Raw genomic sequence first — 18,351 nt, 5'->3', positions numbered from 1 at the left:
CTGCTGGCCACCAGCAAGGGGACCAAAACGATGGCTGAGCCCTAAACAACACCACCTTGGTCTTAACTGGCGTTGAGTTTGAGGCAGTTTATGGCCATCCAATGGCTGACTGTTTTGATGCAGTCGCAGAAATTACCGCCAACTGTTTGTTCATCCAAAGCAAGTGACACAACAAAGGAGCGGATCAGATCAGCCAGAGGCGTAACATATATATTAAAAAGAGTTGGGTTAAACTGGAATCCCTGAGGAATCCTACAGGGAAGAGTAAAGGTAGGAGAAATAAAATCGCCCAGAGTTACTGATTGCCCCCATCCTGTAAGGAAGAAGTTCAGCAACTGCCATGCTGACCCGGTCACCCCAATCCTGCCTAGATGATCCATCAGCAGCCAATGACTCACAATATCAAGGCCTATGACAGATCAAGCAGGACCAGGGCAGTCTTGCCTGCTTGATCAAGGGATATCCTAATCTCCGTGCTATGCCCCAGCACGGAAACTAAATTGGGTGGGGTACAAAAAGCTGTTAGTCTGGACATAATCTACCAGTTGTTCATTTAGGGCCATCTCGATAATCTTAGATGGTAAAGGGAGCCAGGAACTGGGCTGATTGGTATCTGTATTGCGTGGATATGGCAAATGTTTGTTTTAATGGTGGTCGTACTGACACTGTCTTCCAAATAGTACAAATTCCTGATTTGCACATTAGATTGAAAATATCACTAGATACTTGGTCGAGAACTTTAGCTGTCAAATAGGTTACTCTTTGAGGACAAGGATTTCTTGGCAAACCTGATTTAGAGGATTTAATCCATTCTGTGACTTCCCCCACAATAGGAGGGCTAAATTTACATAGCGAAGAACCCAGATCGACTTGTAGGGTTTTTTTCTCAACCATGGGGGATGAGGAAATGTGCATGGAGAAATTATTATAAACTTCCTAGACTTTCTGGCGAAAAGCGTTTGCCAGAGAGTTTGCAAAAGGATTGGCTACATCTTTAGCGGCTCAGTGGAGGAATCAGTAGTAAACTTTTTTATGGTTGCCAATAGCTCCTTTGAAGAATTTCCTGCTGCCTCAACTTTATTGGTAAAATATATTGACTTTGCCTTACGAATCACTGTCTTATGTCTAGCCAAACAGCTCTTATATCTAGCCACCTCAGCGTCACAGTAACTGACTCCTCAATGCCTTTCTTGTCTTCTACAGGCCTGATTATCTGAGAACCAGGGGGCCGGTGGATATTCTTGCTTGATCTTGGACTTCTTTACATGCTTCAGGGTGGTATTGGTCAAAACTAAAAAGTTGGAATACTGTCTTACTGCGGTCCCAACTCCCTCAAAGGATTGGCATCATGTCACTTGATAGCTGAGAAAGGGCCAGCCTTTGGACTTAGTACCATGTCTGTGATGATGTTGAAACAGGACTAGCCGGGGCACCACTTAACAACTGCTTAAGCCTAACATCAAAAAGAATGGCGCTATGATCGGACCAAATCAGGGAAATTGTTCTTATATTTCCCAGGGCAGAATTATTAGAAAAAATGCCCTCTAGCGTATGGCCCGCCTGATATTTTGAACCGTCATCAATTGGTCTAAGCCTAGCGCGGACATTGTAGAAAGTAAAGCAGACATATCGATATCCTCTTTTGCCTCAAGATGGAAATTAAAATCGCAGAGGATTGTATGATCACTTAGCAAGATGTCATCCTCAAGAAAATTGCAAATCTCCCAAGAAAAAAATGCTACGTGGACAAGGTGAAAGATACATAAGTGAAACTTTAAAATCCTGTCAACTCAGCCGTAAAAGCATTTGCCTCACAGAGCAGTGAGGAGAGAGGAGTGTACCGAACAGAGTATTCTGCTCTGTGCATAACTGCATTACCTACGCCCATCTCATTCCCCCCCACTCCCCCTCCCCAGAAAATCCTGAACCCAGGGGTGAGTGGTTACTAAAATATCAAGGTTGGAAGAAGGGGCCACCCAAGTCGCCATAATGAATATTTAGGAGGGATGGTAAGACTCAAAACAGAGAGTAAACTCTACACTATGTTTTACTAAAGAGCATGCATTCACGAGTGCACACGGCACCGAGGAAATACATTGAGAGCCTGTATCTAATATGGCAATCCCCCTTTTGAACCCAGGCACTGCCTCTGGATACAGTGTTGTAAAAGACATCCCGCACATGGTACATTTTTGAGAGGTAACACTCAAAAGGGATTATGCTGGTGCCACGAGCGACATAAACTCTCACCCTGTAGATTTAACGCCAGTAATGTGTCTCGGGTGTATGTAATTCTGTAGGGAACCTCTGTTCCGAAATTGGCAGAGTTGCTGGCGCTGTGTGTGGTCCATGCACTGACGGGTGCAGCTGGGCTGGTCTTTGGGGCGCCTTTGATTTCCTAAGCGGTGCTGCAATGCTATAGATGTGGCTAAATAGTCGCCATACTCAAGGCGAAGCCAGAGGCGCGTCTTGATCACGTAGAAACGTGGCTAGTCTGGCCGAGTTTAAAACTGTTAGGCAAATAAAAAGGGACTTCCCAGACTTCCCAACAAGGCCAGCGACCCCGATTCTTGTTCCTAGCTCCCCTCGAAACAAGAAATGTGGCAACATAAAAACAAGCATTTGCAATGCAATAGGTCTCGCATTAATTAAGTTTGAGCTATTGGCATTGCTAAATATTGCAACACCAATTGCAAAAAAAGTCTATAAATTGTAGGCCAAAAAAATGTGTATTTTTTTTGTAGCAATGGTGGCATGCTGCGCTTTAGATGAATATGTTTAAAAGTAAAGTGTGCCATACTGCGATTGCTACAATAGTTAATTGTGGATGCGTTAACCATTGATGTGTGCACTGATGGCTGGTGGTGTGTGTGCCTGTAGAAATTGCGCACTGATGGCTGGTGGTGTGTGTGCCTGGTGGAAGTGTGCACTGCTGACTGGTGGTGTGTGTGCCTGGTGAAAGCGTGCACTGATGGCTGGTGCTGTGTGCCTGGTGAAAGTGTGCACTGACGGCTGGTGGTGTGTGTGTGCCCGGTGAAAACGTGCACTGACGGCTGGTGCTGTGTGCCTGGTGAAAGTGTGCACTGACGGCTGGTGCTGTGTGCCTGGTGGAAGCGTGCACTGGCGGCTGGTGGTGTTTTTTTGCCCGGTTAAAGCGTGCACTGACGACTGATGGTGTCTGTGCCTGGTGAAAGTGTGCACTGATGGTGTGGTTGTGTGTGTGGTTGTATGTGTGTGTGTGGTTGTGTGTGTTGTGTATGTGGTTGTTTGTGTGGTTGTGTGTGTGTGGTTGTGAACAGCTGAATACATTCTTACTCTCCTTGCACAGTAGTTCAGTTTTCTAAAGTTGATCTTTAATGTAGATTCGAACTGCTGTCTTTTTTTCCACAAACAGTCTGTGGAGCATTCAGGCCTGGTCAAGTCAAAATCAGTCTTGTTCTCGAATGTATCATTACTTTGAAATTAAACGTTTGGATTTCTGTGAGAATTTTACATACGCATTACAACTTATGATTAAAAAAATTGACCAGTTAAAAACGACATGAGGGTCTAACCTAGTTTTACATTTCTACAACAAGCACTGATCCTGTCTTCCAGATCTACAAACGGGCTTGCAATGACGTCAAGATATGTAATGCCAATTGAAGAGAGAGCAGACGGGGCAGGTAGGAGCGCAGCGCATCATATCGCTCTAGAAGAGAGAGTAGGCTTTCGTTAAACGTTGACAGATGTTCAAAGAAAGTCCCCTGCTGAAATTGTGAAAAGCTGGCTAACCTGTACCTTGTTCAGCTATTTCAGCTGCAGCAGCGGATATCACATACTGAAAGATTACCTAACTGGGCGGAAAGATGTCAGGGCTGCAGTTGGCCATGTCAAGAAGGGGGTGAAGGATCTAAGAGATTCAAGGAACAGGCTTGAGAAACAAGAAAGAAAACAGAGTGCTTATGGCGGGCATACAGATTCTAAATGTGCTGCCAGAAATTAAGCAACCATCAGAAGGAAGCAAAGTGCTGCTTTAAAGTTATTGTGGACCACTCTTTCTTTGATACACAGAATGTTAGGATAAAATGGTCAGCCGTCTCTTGAAAATGCCTTGATTTACAAAATCAGAGAGATGAAAACAGAAGAGTTCTTCACATTTACGTCTTGCATCATTTGAGGGCAGGTGTAATATTTTAACACTGCAATATAAACCAATGCACTTTGATCTCAGCCACAGTCATGTTTACTACAAATTTTGAGTATTTCAGGGCAAGTCAGTGTATGACAAACCTAAAGCTCTACAAATCAAGTCCCAGAATCATTTAAAAGTTACATATAATCGGAACAAAGTGGTGGGCAAAACAGCCAAAATGCATCTACACAACTGGTAATTCACTTGCACTCTGGCCATTTGTCCTTGCAGCTCACAGCTAGAACCATACGCAACTCTTAAACGATCAATTCACAAATTTATACTTAAGACACATATTGTACACGAGGTACAACTGGCTACAGTACAAAGTGATATGAATTTTAAGATTGAGGCTATCTGGCCTAGGGAGTCAGACACATCAATGACACTGGATTCCTAGCTTTTAATTATGTTTTGGCAGAAATTTTACTGAAGCACTATATGAAAAACAGAACCGAAGGCAAACCACCTCATTAGCGTTGTGAGTAAAAGGAGGTTCCTGGTATAGGGTGGGTGGTACACTGCAGGAAGAGAAGTAATACATGAAAATGGACTTTGGGGGTAAGCTGCTATAGCGTTACTGCACCGCCACCGTTACTGGCTACGCCTCGGATTCATTGCACACACGTCAATATCAGTAAACAAGCAGACACTAAAAGTCATTGCTGCGAAACACACGGATAGCAAAGACATGTTTGAAAAATACACTCGTAAATAATGGCCATATACTGTTGGGCCAATTACATTCCGTTCCTGAAAGATGAATCACTATTACATCCTTTCTGTGTCTGGTCTTGGCATGCCTCTGGGCTCCCACGTGTGGCTCGTTTGTGAATGTGCGCCACAGGAAACAATCCTGTATAGTTAGCCGATGTTCGCCATCACCTAGCTTGCCTCTGGTGTAGCCTCACTGTGTTCCTGTTGAAAGAAAGCTACAATCCAGTCAAATGTCAATTATTCAACAAATTATTATTAATTATATTTTTCCTTACTTGCCGCTAAAACCGCAGGTTGTTGCCGTCCATAAAAAAATACAATATGTGGAGCGAACGGCACGTGTCTACAACATGCATCAAGTAAATAAACTGGTCTTCTGCAGCCAATCCGAACGCAGTAAGACATTTCATGATCCTGTCACGCATTTGCACAAACAACTAAAACTCCACAGTGACAGAGCTACAATTTGGAAACCACTGTGTCAATAAAAACCCATACTGTCACCAAACGTTGCGCTGGTACTTCGATATACAACAGAGAAAGGTTAGAATCAGAACTACGATTTTCTCTGACAAAAACATAAGCGGACATTTTTCAAAACCACCAGCAAGCAACACTCGACAGGGAAGTTTTTTTCTCAAAACACATAGATGTATTCAGTGGTGTTGACTGAACCCAGCTACACGGAGACTTTAAAGGGGGCCTCCCATGGCTCATGAATAAGTCGAGGAAATGATCAGGAAAAAAAACGCGAGATGTTTAGACAGATGGCCCACTTAAAATGCCTGGGACAAAGCTTAAGCTATTTTAATGAAACTTTAGACCTAGACTAGGAATTGATTTTTCTTATGTATGCATTTTTCCAAAACAAAAAAAATAACAGTCAAGGGACACCAATAAAAATACAACAGTCCTCGTTAAAAAAAAAAAAAATGGCCCAGTCCCCAAGTCCCGAACAGACACGTCACATTTTCGAGGATCATTGGTTAAAACCGTCCTGCATGGAAAGACGCATGATTTGTTGAAGCCGCAGTTATCAAGATAACTATAAAAGCACATGTGAGTTAGATTGAAGGAATTAAAAATAGCAGCTGGCAGCCAACAAAAACAACAAAAAAATCCCCAGCCTCGCCAGTGCATACTTTAAACACTTTCCAATGCAAATGTTCATTGCGAGCCAAAAGATGAAAGGGGTGTTTTCACAAACCTTTCCACAATGAATAATGTTGGCGGCATGTGCACATATCTGCGGGAGGTGGAGGGACGCCCTTCTGTCGCATCAGAGCTATGCTGGCCGCGAAATGGGGTCTAGTGGGAGGCTCTGAATGCCAATTCTAACTCTAAAGTCGAAACTCAACAACAAGCATTCGCCACGCGGCTCACTGAGAACATCAAAGCGTCCGAAAGGGGAGAAAGGAGGGGTGAGTGCACGCCGAGGTGACAAGAGGACTGGGCGAGAAGGGAAGGGGGCAGAGAGGAGCCTCTGAGGGAGAGCGACCTAAAGCCATAATGCTGCTTTGCGCGCGTGCACGCCTCGTGCACTGTAGCTCTGTGCTAGCGATGCCAGCGGTAGCACTTTGAAGACTCCCTTACTAAATGTCTCGCTTGCAGATCATGCGCGCTGGCTCAGCGAGACCTAACAAAACTAATAAAAAGTGGAAAGCAGAACACAGAAAATAATTAAAATGAGGGTTAGAACCCTACCAATCTAGCCCTGGGGAGCATGGCACCTCCCAAACAATAGCGGTTCTCCGCCTACAAGGAAAATAAACTCATGGGCACAGGTTCAAAGCTGCAGCAGTCCTCTGCGCGGCCGCTATAGGAGATGGTGTCTTGGTGTATCCGATCAAGGAACCATGATCACTAGCTGTGGTACAGGTGAATATGTTCAATAGTCAAATGCCATCAATTAATGTGTGTACAGCCATTCATATAAACATTTAAGCATAAATTTCAGTTATCCCTATGCTGGTCATTCAATCACCGACAGTGCAGGATTTCCCAGTATTGCTTGATAACTGCCATTATTTATCACAAACCACATTTGACACTGATGCTCTCAGTGCTTTAATTGGAACTACATAAGTGCAGGTACTCACCAAAAGGAGCGGTGGACTGGGGGTGGAGTGTGGGGCGGGACTAGGCGTGGGGCTAGCTTTTCAACCTTTCCAAACTTTATATGCAAGAAATCCAAGTGCATTGTTACAAAATCGGAAGTATCTGTCCAATGGTTATGGCCCTAATATTCATTCATAAAGCATTTACTAATAAGGGTATGTTCAAAACCGTCTCAGAATTTTCGCATCAAAGCTTTGCATGCTTGAATTTTTAGAAACCCTTACTTATAATGAGAAAGAGGAACTACCAGTCCCTGTATGCAAAAGCATTACCAGCTAAAATCTAGAACTGTCTGAAAGTCTAAGGCAATCCTTGGAGCTGCCTGTCGCATTTGGATTATGCATGGTTTCACATACGAAACAATCGGTTTAAATGCACCAAATTATGTTGCCTTTAAGGTGTTTTTTGTTTGAGGGTAATCATAAAGTTAGCTGCAACGGCGGGGAATCGGATTTACATTCAAGTAAAAATGCCTAATTTAAATTGCTGATGAACTAACATTTTCAGTCATTTAAAACAATGGCATGCTAAAAAGCTGTACTGCCCTGATGAATGCGCTGCACGCCCTCATCCATTAGTGTTATGGTGGACTCTGTTGTAGGGGAAAGATACAACGATGACCAAGAGGTTATATAAGAGATAATGAATATTTATTGTTGAGTTACAGAGATAAGCTGGTGTCCCTCTCCAGGCTAGCAGGAACTGCCCCTACTCAGCAAAGAGAAAGAACACAACTACAATGAAGAATCTAAAAGGAATGCACATGTTAAAGGGACAGTGCAATGAATATAATATAAATGCAAAAACAAGATACAACATATCCTCATTCCTTCACTTTTTGTGAAAGAAAATTATTACAAAAAAAACAAATAAAAAAAACAACTATCATCACAATAATAATCTTGTAAGTAAGAAGGCGGGTTCCTAAACCTTCTTGCTAAACTTCTTTCTTCTGAACTGACATCAACCACATCCTTTCCCCTTACAATCACATCACTCACATCTTCATTGACATTCTTTTTGTAAAGGGCAACCCTCCTGAGATTCCAATGCTCACCATTACTCAAAATTACATATCTATCATGGACAGATTTGACTTTAAATGGCCCCCTAAACTTTGTCAAACCACCACTAATCCGTCCAGGTTTCACTTTGACCCAATCATACGCCCTCACTCTCTGTGTGTCTTGATGTACCACTTCCACAACCTTTTTCTCACCACCTGCATTTTCCAAACTAAAACACTCTTTCATCCAAGCTGGAACTTTGTACCAGCTGTGCGTCCCCTCATCACAGTAAACAGAATCATCCCTGATGAATAATTTTCAGTAGTACGATATGCCCAGACTAATTCATCCACCATGCATTTTACTGCACTACCAGTAGTAAGAGCCATTTGGATTGCTCCCTTCACCATGCGGTTCGCCCTCTCAACCATTCCGTTCCCCTGTGGGTTGTACAAGGATATCCTACTGTGAACAATGCCACAAGCACTCAAGAATTTTGCCATTTCATCCGAAGTTAACTGGGTCCCATTATCAGTTATTAATTTCATTGGAAATCCTTCCTCCCTAAAAATCTCTGTCAGTAAGTGAATAGTCGACTTGGTAGTTATCTCCTTACAAAATTTAACAATGAGCCACCTAGAATAAACATCAATCAACACAAGGGCAAACCTCAAATCCATATTTAAACTGTTGAAGGACCCAAAATAAAATCCATGCACACCGAGTGCCAAGGAGCAAGAGGATCCTCAATTGTGCCATGAGATGACTGACTGCCTAGCTTTAACCTCTTCTCACTCTCAAAGCAATCTGAACACCTCTCCACCCAATCAGACACATGTTGATCCATGGCAGGCCACCAAAAATACTCCCTTAATCGTTTTTTGGTAAAGGACTGCCCTAAATGGCCCTCGTGCGCCAATTTGAATAATGTAAATCTCAAATCCATTGGCGGTATGAACTTATCACCCTTCATTACTATATTCTCCTCCCTATCCAATATGGACAAATCATCTATTACTTTCAGAAAAGGTCTAACCGCACTCTCAAGAGTACTCTCACGTCTTATGCCCTTCACTGTCAACTCCTTCGCCTTACACAACACACTATCCCTTGCCATGCTCTCATTCCACTTCTCCTTTCCAACAGCACCAGAACAGAATTCCACAATATCTCCCACAGGTGCAACTGAACGTTCACTCAAAAATGACTCCACACCAGACCGATCAACCTCCTCCCATGGTAATGGGAGTCTCGACAACCCATCCGCCTGATTATTCTTCCAACCAGGAATATAATCTACTCTGTACAAATACTCCTGCAACCTTGCTGCCAATCTCGCCAATCTGGCCGAACCTTTTCCTGCTCCTCCCGGCGACAATATCCTCACTAATGGCTTGTGATCTGTTTGCAATCTGAATTGAAACGCCCACAGATGCATCCTGAAGTATTCACAACCCCATGCTGCGGCAAGCGCCTCTCTCTTTATTATAGAGTAGTTCCTCTCCGAACCAGTAAGTGACCTAGATGCAAACGCTACGGTCTTTACCTCCGAAGAGTGAACTTGTGCAAGCACAGCGCCCAAACCAACAGCACTCGCGTCAACAGTCAAAACAGACTCCAGTTTAGTGTCAAAAGGTGTTAAAATACCTGCATCACAAATCTCCTTTTTAATTCCAACAAATGCTCTCTCCTGCTCTTCTCCCCATCTAAACTTACAACCTTTCCTGAGCAACTCTCTTATTTTCTCTGTTTTGTCTGCAAAATTACGTTCAAATTTCGCGTAGTACTCTATAAGGCCTAAAAATGACCTTAACTGATCTCTATCAACCGGCGCAGGCGCTCTCCGTATTGACTCCAACAAGTCACGCTTTGGTCTCACCCCCTCTGCTGACAAGGTATAGCCCAAATATTCCACCTCTTCCACTGCAAACTTGCACTTATCCTTTCTCAGGGTCAATCCTGCAGACTCCATCTTATCCAGCACCTCCTTCAAGATAACATCGTGCTCCTCTTTCGTCTCACCAAATAACAACACGTCATCTTGAAAATGAACCACATTCTTCACACCATTCAAAACCGATCCCATCATCCGCTGAAACACTCCAGCTGCCGATGCCAACCCAAACAGCATCCTTGTGAACTGAAAAATGCCCTCTGATGTGATAAACGCCGTAAGAGGCTTCGACTCATCATGCAGCTTGGTCTGATGATAGGCACTGCGCAAGTCTAATTTCGTGAAAACCCTACCCCCTTTCAATAGCAGTACTAGCTCATTAATATTTGGTAAGGGAAAGCTATCCACAATTATATTGCGATTCAATGTGCGCAAGTCAACACAGAATCTGTACTTGCCATCAGATTTGGTCGTACTCACGACTGGCGAAACCCAGCTTGAGGTCTCAATCTGCTCGATAACACCCTGTTCCAACATTTCACCCAACATCCTCTTTACTTCACTCCTAGCTACTATAGGTACCTTCCTAACTTTATATTGCAATTGAACAGCATTCGGTTTAAGCATGATCTTGTGTGCATATCCTTTCAACTCTCCAATTTCCTCCTTGAACAACTCAGACTTCCCATCAACAATCGACTCCGTAGGTACCTCATCCACCACCATCACCTGATCTTTTGCTCTTGGATTTAACACAATGTGTAAATCGTACTGATGTCCCCAACCTAATATTGCTGGGCCAGATTGAGCAACATACACTTTCCCTCTTACTGATCTACCCTTAAATATGACATTTGCAGACATATATCCGTTGATATCAATCTTTTGGCCTTGAAACCCGCTTTGATTGATATTCTTCGGTTCTAACTCAACCTTCGGCCATTTTACATTAAACAAGCAAACAGGAATGATGGTCCAGAATGACCCAGAGTCCACCATCAACTCAATCTGTTCACCATTAATCATAAACGTAGTTTTAGGTCTCACTCTCCTCCTGAGGTTCATCTCTGACTCTTCATCACTCACACACAAAATCTTATGAACTCCTTCGACTCCCACAATCGTACTGGCACACACTCCTTGTTGTACAACAGCAATCTTTCCTCTGCCCACAAACTTGCACATCCTTGAAAAGTGTCCCTGCTTCCCACATTTCATACAATCTTTGTCTAACGCAAAACATTTCTTATATTCGGCAGTATGGTACGTACTGCCGCACCTTGAACACATTTTCTCTCTACTCCTGTACGAATCATTGCTACTGTAAGCATGAACAAACCTCTTCCCCACATTCTTCTCACTCCTCTCATAGGATTTTTTACTGCCCACTGCTCCCACTTCTTCAACTACTTCAACACACAACACATTCTCCTTCATACTTTCCTTACGTTCCATCTCTTTCATACATGCACCAGACTCTTCCACAACTTTTGCAATATCGATTGCATTTTGCAGAGAAGGGTTCTTTGCTGACCAGAGTTTTTCTTGCATCTTCTTATTCTTACACTGGACAATGAGTTGCTCCCTTATCATCTCGTCTCTGATGTTGCCAAAGTTACATTTCAATGATAATTCTCGTAGGCGAGTAACAAACTGATCAACACTTTCATCTTGTCGCTGAGGTTGTGTGTAGAACTTGTGTCTTGCCATGACAATATTAACTGCCTTCGAATATCGTTTTTTTAAGCGTGCTTTCGCCTCCAAATACACATTAGTTATGACTCTTCCTTCAGCATTAGTACCCGGAGACAATAATTTGAAAGCATGCTGGCCCTCTTTCCCCAAAGTGCTCAATAACAATGCTTTCTTCCTTGTTGCACTAAAGTCTTTTCCATCAATTGCCTCGATGTAGTTTTCAAATACCTCGATCCATTCCTCCCATTCGATAGGAGGATCACCACTTTGCTGCAAAAATAGTGGTGACATTACCACATTATTGCTTTCCATTTTACTTCTAAAAGTGTTCTTTTCCTTTCCTGTAATTAACACACACCTATTCTCCACGTGTGTCTTCACAGATGCAAGATGTACGGACACACTAATACCTCGCTAATATTCCAACTTTCTCCTCTCTTGTTTATTATAACTTTTAAAAGTTACCGTTTTCCATACAGCATATCCTCAATTAATGCGAGCAACGTCCTTCATGTTTTCCTTGCTTTATTACTCTGCGCCTGACTCGTCCCTTTTTCTCCTAGCAACCCTAAAAAATAGCTGCCATTACGTTGGACGTAAAGCGTCAAACACGTCGGTACGCATAAACGTGACGTGTTACGTCACTCCACACTGCGCATAGTCCATCTTCACTCTCCGAGTGTATTCAAGAAGAGAACAATGGCCAAGTCAGCATTCCGAACAGAGGCTCGCGGTAAGCGTTTCTCTCTCTTTTTGAATGTCGCACCGTGGCTAAGCGTTTTTGTCAATTTCAAAAGTCGCACTCCTTCCTTAAATTAATGTGACATTCACTGAGGCATACACTTATTTTCCAAATTGAATTTTGTGCTCACTCAGGCACGTCAATGCTATTCTGAACTGCTTTTCCACTTTTCCATGCGTTTCCTGCTCAATTGATCACTCGAGCGACATCAATTTTGTGAGCAAGGCTTCTTCTTACTTTACGGTTTTCTTCAGACCGTATATCGCAGGCACCTGAGTATAAATATTTATTCTTCACACTTGTTTTCTTTTCCAAACGGATACAATTCCTGAATCACACGTGGTCCTCTTCACCAGCCGAGAACAATTTCTCACTCTGTGCTTCCTTCTTTCTTCTTCTCACTCTGCTAGCCAATAATCTCTGTTTTAATGTTTGAAATGTAAATCCTACAAATTGCTAGGGGGTCCCCGGCTTCCAGTAGTGACTCAATGGGGGTCCTCAGGAGTCAAAAGTTTGGGAACCACTGTTGTAGGGGAAAGATACAAGGATGACCAAGAGGTTATAAAAGAGATAATGAATATTTATTGTTGAGTTACAGAGATAAGCTGGTGTCCCTCTCCAGGCTAGCAGGAACTGCCCCCACTCAGAAAAGAGAAAGAACACAACTACAATGAAGAATCTAAAAGGAATGCACATGTTAAAGGGACAGTGCAATGAATATAATATAAATGCAAAAACAAGTTACAACAGACTCTCAACTCCTACTGTGCAGGATCAAAGGGTAAACAAAACACCCTGCCGCCCCACGCTGCTGGAAGAGTTGCAGAGAAGCACACAAGTTTGCTGTGTCCAGGTGACAAGAGCTGCTGTTCTGGCGCTCCTGTGCGAACTCGGCTCAGGATTGCAGAATCAGAGCGGGTCATGTGAAAAGTGCTGCTGAGGCAAAAGAAAATGCGCAGAGCACCACCTTTGTCTAAACGAGGCCCCCATGAGTACCGGTACTCTCCTTGTCCTAGGAGAAGTTCCGGTACTCAAGGGACAAAAATAAAAAATTGCTGGTACTCCATATGAGTGAGTACCGGCCCATGTAAATCACTGAATGTTCTACAACTATATGATTCCAAGTGTCTTGATATGAATAGTGCGATAAGATTTATGTTATTTACATATGCCAGTTTCAATTTCCTTTATTTCCCAAGGTCAGACGAAACATTTCTGGAATTCACTTAGACGTATTTGTGATACTGTTCATGCGCAATACATGATAAGTCTGAAAATGTAATTGCTGCAACATAGTCTTTGCTCAGGTGCACTTAGTGAAGGGAATATTCTTTTAACACGTTTGGTTTGCATCAGCGTTGGACATTATTGTGAGAACTCAGAATTGTGTTCACTAACATTGTCTTAATTACATATTGTAACTGTTAAATCATTGTAATATGCTGTGCCGTAGGCATAATCTGCACAAAAAGTACACTTTGCTTCATAAATTGCAACGTAAACATATGATTCTGTGAGTTACAATTCACAATCATAAAGCCTGTGCTGCGCAAATGGGCAAGGTTTGCAATGGTGAAAAACAAAGGTGCAATGCAACAAACTAGCAGCACGAAACTCCAAATGTCTGCAGCTGTGATTACTTCAGAAAAGCCAGGAAATGTGAGGGGTGCAGCAAAGTACCGTGCCATCCTTCAGTTTCTTTCGCACGTAAAGTATCAAGAAGGATTTTGACTGCCTTTATTACACACATCTGAAAATATTTGAAATAAAGTCATTTTTACATTCATAACAGTTGTACTTTAGTTAATAATTATCTAGAATTCAAGTGGTCCGATGAAATTCCCTCACTGGTAGGTTCTGCTTTTGCTTGAAGTGCGATTTCTTTCACTTCGCAGCCCTGGTACTTGTGATCTGTGGAGCAGCTTTTCCAAGTGCTATTTGCTGGATTGATGAGCCGAACAGGAGCGAACTCAGTGTTTCCCCTAGGTTTTTAACATCCGGGCTAACAGTCACAAATACACAAGCCTGTAATGGAGCACAGACAAACGATTATAATGTATATACACGATATGTTAATGTTTACCTAGACATATACACATTACATTATTCTTACATTTTGGATATACTACAATACTTGTCATTTGAGTAAACCAAACAAACATTACCAATGTTTATAGTTGACTAACACTTAATTGCAATATAGCACCTTTTGTTATAGGGAGACATATATAAATATAAATATATATATGTGACATGTGATCAAGCCTCGGCTGAGGCGAAACGCGTCATGGCAACTTGTGGGCGTTGGATTATGCACGAATAAAGGCACTGAAAGATCAGCACGGAGTTGGTGGTTCTATTCAACTTTCGTTTTTCCTTGGCTTGCCTGGGTTTTTCGAACTTTTGGGAATATATATATATATATATATATATATATATATATATATATATATAAATATAAAAAAAATATATATATATATATTCATTGAAAAAACAGGTTTCAGGGACGTTATAGTTAGATATTAGAATTTTAAAAAAACTTAGAAATTCACTAAAAAAACAGGTTTCAGGGACGTTCTAGTTAGTTGGACAGTTCACTCGTATAAAACCAGAGAAATTCGACGGTTATAGTTAGTTGAGCTAACTATAACTCGTGCCCCACAATGCACTGCTGATGACGTCACATATTACATCATTCATGACATAGTCAGTGACATCACTGATGACATCTCACATGACATCACTGATGACATTTCTGATTACATCATCCAGTGACTGTGTGTTTCTGTAAAGTTTAAATATATTTTATATATATATATATATAGGCCAAGGTGTATTGAAGAATGAGTGGATGCATAAGTGTCTGAATGGATGATTTAGTAGGTTAGTGACTATAATTGAGTGAATAAATGTGTCTTACTGAATGCATGGGTCAGTGACAGATACAGACATTCACACAGTTTAGTTTGTCAGTTGGTGTGTAAGCGGTTGCATGGGTTGGTGAGTAGCTAAATGAGGGATCTAAATGGGTTATTGGTTGGACTGTGTGTGTGACTCTGTGCATCGATGTGTGAGTGGGTCATTCACTTGGTGTATTAGTTATTGTTTAAGAGTGTAAGTATGTGTTAGTTTACATTTGAATAAGTGAGGTGGTGTGTGTATAACTATAGGTGATTAAATGGGAGTGTGATTGATTCTTTGCATGACTGTCTAGGTGTGTGAGTTACTATGGATGAGTGGCGGTGTGTGAGTGTCTATAGATATGTGAGTGCATATGATAGTGCCTTATTGATGGTTGACTGCATGTATGAGTGACTATGGGTGAATGAGTGGATGTGTGTGTAGATCTAGGAATTAGTGAGTGGGTATGTACTAACTGGTATTGGTGTGTCTATGGTTTCGAAAATGGTAGTCTGTATTTTTAGAGTGGGTGTATCCAAGGTTATTTTAGGGTATGAGGAAGTGCATCAGAGTATCATGTGGATGATGTCATCAGTGATGTCATTTTAGAAGTCATCAGTGATGTCATCAGTGATGTCACTGACCATGTCATGAATGATGTAATATGTGACGTCATCAGCAGTGCATTGCAGGGGCACGAGTTTTAATTAGCTGAACTAACTAGAACAGCCGAATTTCTCTGGTTTTGTACGAGTGAAATGTCCAACTAACTATAACGTCACTGAAACCTGTGGTTTTTTCATTGAATTTCCAAGGTTTTTTAAATGCTAATTTCTAACTATAATATCCCTGAAACCTGTGGTTTATTCAGTGGATTTCAAAGGTGTTTTAAATGCTAATTTCTAACTATGCCTACAGAGGTAGGACATGTGCAGAAAGAGAAAGAAAGGCGGCAACAGAAGTCCAGAAAGACAGAGAAAGGTGCAGAAAGAAGCAAGAGATGTGCATAAAGAACCAACAGAGGAGCAGAAAGAGGCCTTGTTGCAAAGTCATCCAGTGCCCCCAACAGGGGTGCAGAAAGAAGCATGGAAAGTGCAGAATGAAGCAACTAGGGAGCAGAAAGAGGCAAGAGGAGTGCAAAAAGAGGCAAGAGAGGTGCAAGAGAAGTGCAAAAAGAGGCAAGAGAATTGCTGAAAGAAGCAACAGAGGTGTATAAAGAAGCAAGCAAAGTGCAGAAAGGCAAGTGAGATGCAAAAACAGGCAGGAAAGGTCCAGAAAGAGGGAAGACTAGTACAGAAAGAGACAACAGGGGTGCAGAAAGAGGCAACAGATACAGAAAGAGGGAAGAGGGGTGCAGAAAAAGGCAAGAAAAGTACAGAAAGAGGCAAAAGAGGTACATAGAGACAACATGGTGCAGAAAGAAGCAAGACAGGTACAGAAAGAAGCATGGAAAGAGCAGAATGAATCAAAAGGGGCACAGAAAGAGGCAAGCAAAGATTAGAAAGGAGCAAGTGTGGTGCAGAAAGAGCCAACAGAGGTGCAAGAGAGGTATAGAAACAGGCAAGAGAAGTGCACAAAGAGGCAAAAGAATTACTGAAAGAAGCAATAGAGGTGTGGAAAGAAGCATGGAAAGTGCAGAAAGAGGCAAGTGAGATGCAAAAACAGGCAGGAAAGGTACAGAAAGAGGGACGAGGAGTGCAGAAAGAGACAACAAGTGAAGAAAGAGGCAAATTAGGTGCAGAAAGATGAAAAAGACGTGCAGAAAGAGGGAAGAGAGGTGCAGAAATTACAAGTGATTTGCAGAATGAGGTCAAGAGAAGTGCAGGAAAAGAAGCAACAGAAATGCAGAAAGGCAAGAGAGGCGCAGAGGGAAGCACGAGTAGCTTGCACACCATTAGTACCAATTTAACACCCACATTTAGCCATAAGTAACAGGTGACAGTTCTAGGTTTGGAAAGGGCCTTCCACCACGCTGTAACACTTGTCGCTGCATTTTTGGTAACGTTTGACCTGTTTCAGCTAGAAACTAGGCTTTTTTTGTCAAAATCTGCTAATTAGGATGCAGATGATGAATTATTTGGCTAATGCTGAAAATGTATAATTGTGTGAAAGTCAGTGCGGCCAAACAGTCACATAATTCCATTGGCCCTGCTCATACTTCTGACTAGGTCCACAAGTGCTCCTCAGTGATTCCATTTTTTTTTGTCTCACTGAGTTCATAGTTGAGCTTCTATGGAAACAAGGAAGCCTAAACCTGAGGTTACCTCTGCACAACACAGACTACCATGCCACGTAATTACTCTTCATAACACATAATCCCACTCTACATAATTCCTATATACTAAATACCACATACTTTCTATCCACATAATTTCACTGCACACAACGTACATCCACTCCACCCCAAAAAACATTAGTAAAAAACTTGCATTTACAACGTCAAAAGCTCGAATTCTCACAAATGCGAAAACTATTAGATTGCAAACACTTTTTTAACTAGTAGTCGTGTTTGCAGAGTGGTGGAGAAAGGATGCTGGGCCGCCGACCAGTGCTCAGGAATTCCGGTGCGTAGGGCTTACAGAAGGTACCAGTAGGGCTTCTTGGCCCCCAAAGTCCCTCACGAGTAAATTGGACTTAATCCCCCATCCCGTAGTCTGCCAGGAGGTGCGTTTGCAGAATGGTGGAGAAAGGGAGGCATGGCCTCCGAAGACGTTTTAGCAATCCCACTGTGCGGGATTTAGTGAAGGTAACAAGAGGGGTAGCTGACCCCCCAATGACATCCTTGGGGGCCAACTACCCCTCCTATTACCTCCAGTAAGTCCCACACAGTAGCATTGCTAAGTTTGAAGAGCAGGCCACGGCCCCCTTTTTCCACCACTATACAAACGCGCTCCCTTGTGTGCTCTTGGATGGGGATTGAAGTCCCTTTGCTGCTGTGGGTCCTTTAGGAGCCAACTAGCCTACCTCTTACCTCCAGTAAGCCCCACACAGTGGGATTGCTGAGAGGTAGACAAAGGCAACGCCCCCTTTTCCACCACTCTGCCTTTGCGCCCCCTGGTGCATTCTAAATTGGGGGATTAGGTCCCCTTGACTACTGAGAGTC

The 18,351-nt window shown here is 42.5% G+C and overlaps 1 protein-coding gene across 1 annotated transcript in view; it reads right to left on the bottom strand.

The window, feature by feature from the left end:
• Nucleotides 1–13,112: 13,112 nt before the first annotated feature.
• Nucleotides 13,113–18,351, bottom strand: part of LOC144770857 (uncharacterized) — a 578,425-nt gene continuing 573,186 nt past the window's right edge. Inside the window, exon 14 of the mRNA XM_078655640.1 lies at nt 13,113–14,372. Coding sequence (XP_078511766.1) covers nt 14,232–14,372 — 141 coding nt within the window. The 3' untranslated portion in view covers nt 13,113–14,231. The remainder of the gene's footprint in view (nt 14,373–18,351) is intronic.

This window comes from Lissotriton helveticus, chromosome 1_1 (genome assembly GCF_964261635.1).
Source record: "Lissotriton helveticus chromosome 1_1, aLisHel1.1, whole genome shotgun sequence".
Classification (NCBI taxonomy): Eukaryota; Metazoa; Chordata; class Amphibia; order Caudata; family Salamandridae; genus Lissotriton; species Lissotriton helveticus.
The sequence above is the reverse complement of the archived record's forward strand: the minus strand, read 5'-3'. Positions and strand labels throughout refer to the sequence as shown.